The sequence below is a fragment of the Limulus polyphemus genome, unplaced genomic scaffold, assembly GCF_000517525.1.
Source record: "Limulus polyphemus unplaced genomic scaffold, Limulus_polyphemus-2.1.2 Scaffold2103, whole genome shotgun sequence".
Classification (NCBI taxonomy): Eukaryota; Metazoa; Arthropoda; class Merostomata; order Xiphosura; family Limulidae; genus Limulus; species Limulus polyphemus.
The window spans coordinates 94,654-98,770 of record NW_013667713.1 but is presented as its reverse complement, the minus strand read 5'-3'; the positions used below and the strand labels follow the sequence as shown (position 1 = coordinate 98,770).

General features: G+C 32.6%; 1 protein-coding gene across 1 annotated transcript in view; it reads right to left on the bottom strand.

The window, feature by feature from the left end:
- The window catches only part of LOC106465960 (putative helicase mov-10-B.1), a 99,701-nt gene that overhangs the window by 20,888 nt on the left and 74,696 nt on the right, over positions 1-4,117 (bottom strand). The window contains exons 13-14 of the mRNA XM_013926209.2: positions 4,029-4,117; positions 1,426-1,671 (exon numbers count right to left, since the gene is read on the bottom strand). Coding sequence (XP_013781663.2) covers positions 1,426-1,671; positions 4,029-4,117 — 335 coding nt within the window. The remainder of the gene's footprint in view (positions 1-1,425; positions 1,672-4,028) is intronic.

Here is a 4,117-nt window from a genome sequence, read left to right as displayed (position 1 = left end):
CATCAAGGCTTCCAACTATAACCACCCCTTACTACTCATGCATTCATCCAATATTTTCTTGAACTCGGTTAAATTTTCTGCCTATTAGCCCTATTGTTAGGTACAATACACTGTTTAAATGACTTAAGTGATTTTTTTATCACAACACCAGGATCTTTTTCTTCAACCACTGTATTTACTGTATTCCCATTTAAATTGTAACAATAATTTGAATTGTGAAAACCTACATGAATCACCTTATGTTTTGGATAGTTAAATATCATCTGCCATGCATTGGCCCAATGCATCAAATGATCATTAATATAAATTACAAAAAGCAGAGGACCCAGCTCAGAGCCCTAAGGCACATCATTTGTAACTATGATCAAGTCAGATCTAACTCCATTTATTCCTACTGTCTTCTTTCTACTTTTCATCCAATTTAATAACATTTCCCCCACACCTACAGATTTAATTTTTGTAACAAGTCTTTTGTGAGGCACCTTATCTAATGCTATCTGAAAATCAAGGTAAACCAAATCCATAGTAGTTCCTTCATCAACTCTTGCAGTAACATCTTCAAAGAATGTCAGAAGATTTGTTAAATTAGTGAAACCATGCTGGCTCTTTGACACTATATCAAATTGCTTTTAGTGACCCTGCAATGCATCTTTTATCACACTTTTCAAAAGCTCTCTAACTACTAATGTAAGACTAACTGATCTATAATTGCCTGGACAATGTTTATTACCTCCTTTAAATATTGGACTAACATTAGCCAACTTCCAATCTTCTAATACTCTTCCACTACTCAATGACATATAAAAAAATATTAGCTAGAGGTTCACAAACAAAATATTTAATTTCCTTTAAAACTCTAGAATAAAAGTTTTCTGGTCCAGGGGATTTACCAATTTTTATGTTTCCCAACTTTTATCTTACAATTTCAGAACTTAAAATAATATCTTTTACATCAAAATTTTCCCCATACATTAAGTGCTCTGGTTGAGGTATAATACTTGTATCTTCCTTTGTAAAAACTGAAGAGAACATATAATTTTATAAGTTTACTATCTCATAATCTTCCAAGATCAACTCCCCACTAACATTTTTAAGAGGCCCAATCTACATCCTAACATTCTGCTTACACATCACATATCTAAAAAAATCCTTATTGTTTGATTTATCTCTTTCAACCAGCCCTCTTTAATATACAGTTTTTGCCCTTTTAATATGCTATATACCATTTTTAAACATTATTTAACTAATCAAATGTTAATCTAGTTCAAAACTGAGAGTAAATGGAAAAAACTGTCTCTAAAGATATTTTAAGATGCAGTGTAATTCTGATTCTACAATACCTAGCTTCTCACTAAGATAAAGTAATCATACTCTTTAATTTCATATTTATAAGGAATATATTTGAAATATAAGAAAATTGCTTACCTGTCGTCTGTAAGGAGAAATGATCCCAATATCCTTTTCCCGTAATCTGATACGCATATTACGGCAAGTTAGAAGATCCTGAACATAATCTATCACAGTGACTACTTCTTCAGGGTTAAAATATGATGGACTCAGGTTTTCTCGCAGGTCTCTCCCTAAAATTCCATGAAAGAGAATTGGAAAGCCCTTTGTAGGCAGACGTTCCCACTCACAGAGAATAGTTGTATCTAACTCACTGGCATATGCCTGTAGTACAAGAAGACATCAATCATCTCACATGCTACAAGTTAACCACATTACAAAATAACTATACCAAAACAATTTATAACACTTCAAAATTAATTCTAATTAATGTACAAATTAAGAATACTTTTGCATATTTTAAATAAAACTTTGCTTCACCGATCCACTCCTAAATTTGGAAATCAAATATTACAGAAAGCAAAAATAAAAAATTCACAAACCAATTTTTTTTATTACAGTTTGCCAAAAATATAGTTGATTCCCTGCAAAAATAAATTTATACAGTTTCTTCTTAGTTTTAAGGCTTTTAAAAGAATTGACTGAAAGGAGTGGTACATTAAATTAAAGTTTAATTCAATGACATAATGCCTCTTGTTTGAAATTGCAATAGTTTTCCTAGAAAATGATGTTTCTTTATCTACCAACCACTATAAAAGTATATATATTACCATAATGCTACATAAACATTTTATTTCTCAGCAATAAATGGTATTTACCAATATTATTTTAGCTTTTTTCAAAGGGGTAATCATTGCTTAAATCTGATATTAACTGACTCTTGAGTAGTATTACCTTTGCAAAGGTGAGTTGCTAGCATACATACATATTTAAACTGGCTTTATAAGCATCAGTATTGTCACAAATTCTTCAAGTAATCTTACATTTTGAAGGTAAAAACTGATGTTCTAAATTTTTAAATACCATAGTCAATTATGGTTTTTACTTCATTTGCATGAGCATTCTCACAAGTTCTACATTGGTACAAAAACTAACATTGTAGTTTTCATTAAAAACTGAACAAAATGGAAAATTTGAAACTACCAGTCTGTATACACTACTGTCCATGGATGACAAGGTAGATTTAAACCCACAATTCAATGTATAATCAAATAACATATCAAGTATAAGTATCTTGTAAATTTACTATAAAACATCTAAACCTTCCTTTACTGATCAAGTACTGCCCATGAATGATAAGATAAATTTTAACCCACTCTTTAGTGTGTCATCTAATTAATATACTAAGTGTAAGCATTTTAGAGATTTCCTATAAAACATCAGATTCATTACTGACCATGAATGACATGGTAGATTTACGCCCACTCTTCAGTGTATTACCTAATTAATATACCAAGTATAAGATTTTGCAGATTTCCTATAAAACATCAAAACTTTGTTGTACAGATCCACTACTGTCCATGAATGATAAGGTAGATTTAAATCCACTCTTCAGTGTATTCATTCATTTGTTCTAGGCTGTGTCCACCCACTGCAAGGCATGGTTCTCCGTCAAAGACATCCAAGTCTGTCCATCTCTGATGGGAAATTGGCCTACCATCAACATGCTTGCTGGACGTGCTGTTTAGGGGTTTCTTCGTACAGGTGTCCTTCCTGTAGCCTTCTGACTTCCTGGTCTCACCCACAAGGCAGTGGGGGTAGAGAAGTAGAGGTTTTAGGGTTATCCTGACTTGCCCATAAGGTCCCCCCTCTGGACATGAGGCATTTGATCAAAACTTCTTCACCACCAGGATGACCCACCTCATCCTCTGTGACCTTATGACATTTGGTCAGTGACTGCTTATTTGGGCAAACCCTTATTCGCAGCTAACCTCCTAAGGGGCCATCCCACTATCTGCCACCTTGTGGACATGCTGTGTAGGAGATGTCACACCCCACAGCTTCAGTGTATAATCTAATTAATATACCAAGTGTAAACATTTTGCAAATTTCCTATAAAACATCAGATCCACTACTGCCCATGAATAACAAGGTAGATTTAAATCCACTCTTCAATAACCTTGATGCTTTTCTTATACTTACAGTTTTTCACAGACATTTTATTTCATTTATATGCATATTTGCTATTTGGTTAAACCACAAGCCTTGGTATTAAGGCAACTTTGAAAAGAAGAATGAAAGGAAGGTTCTTCCATATTGTGATTTATGAAACGATGGTGATAAACCTACAAGCTTTGTTGTAACAGTGAAAAACAAATCATCAGTGTTTTCCATAGAATATTTTACTAACTAATTAAAAGCAGTATCAAACCCAGAAACTAAACAGGCACGTGTTTGTTTAACTTTTAGGTATTTAAGCTTTAGTAGGATTATTACCCATTGTAAAATAAGAAAGAAGTTAAAATTCAGTTGGTAGGATTCAGAAAAACACATGAAATTAGCATATGGTATTTGACCTTTTATATTTCTGTACGTAATCAAAATATTGTGTTTCTTAGAATACATGTGAGCTATTTGACAATCAATAGAGAACACTGAACAGCTGATATATAGTGTGATATTACTTTCCAACCTTTTTACATACATACACATTTAATTTCCCTTTGAAATTACAATGGTACCTGAAGTTCTCCTTCATAAAACATTTCATTGGGCAGCTTCAAAATGTGAGGATGGCTGCGATAGTTTTTTAAAAGTTTTGTCATCATTT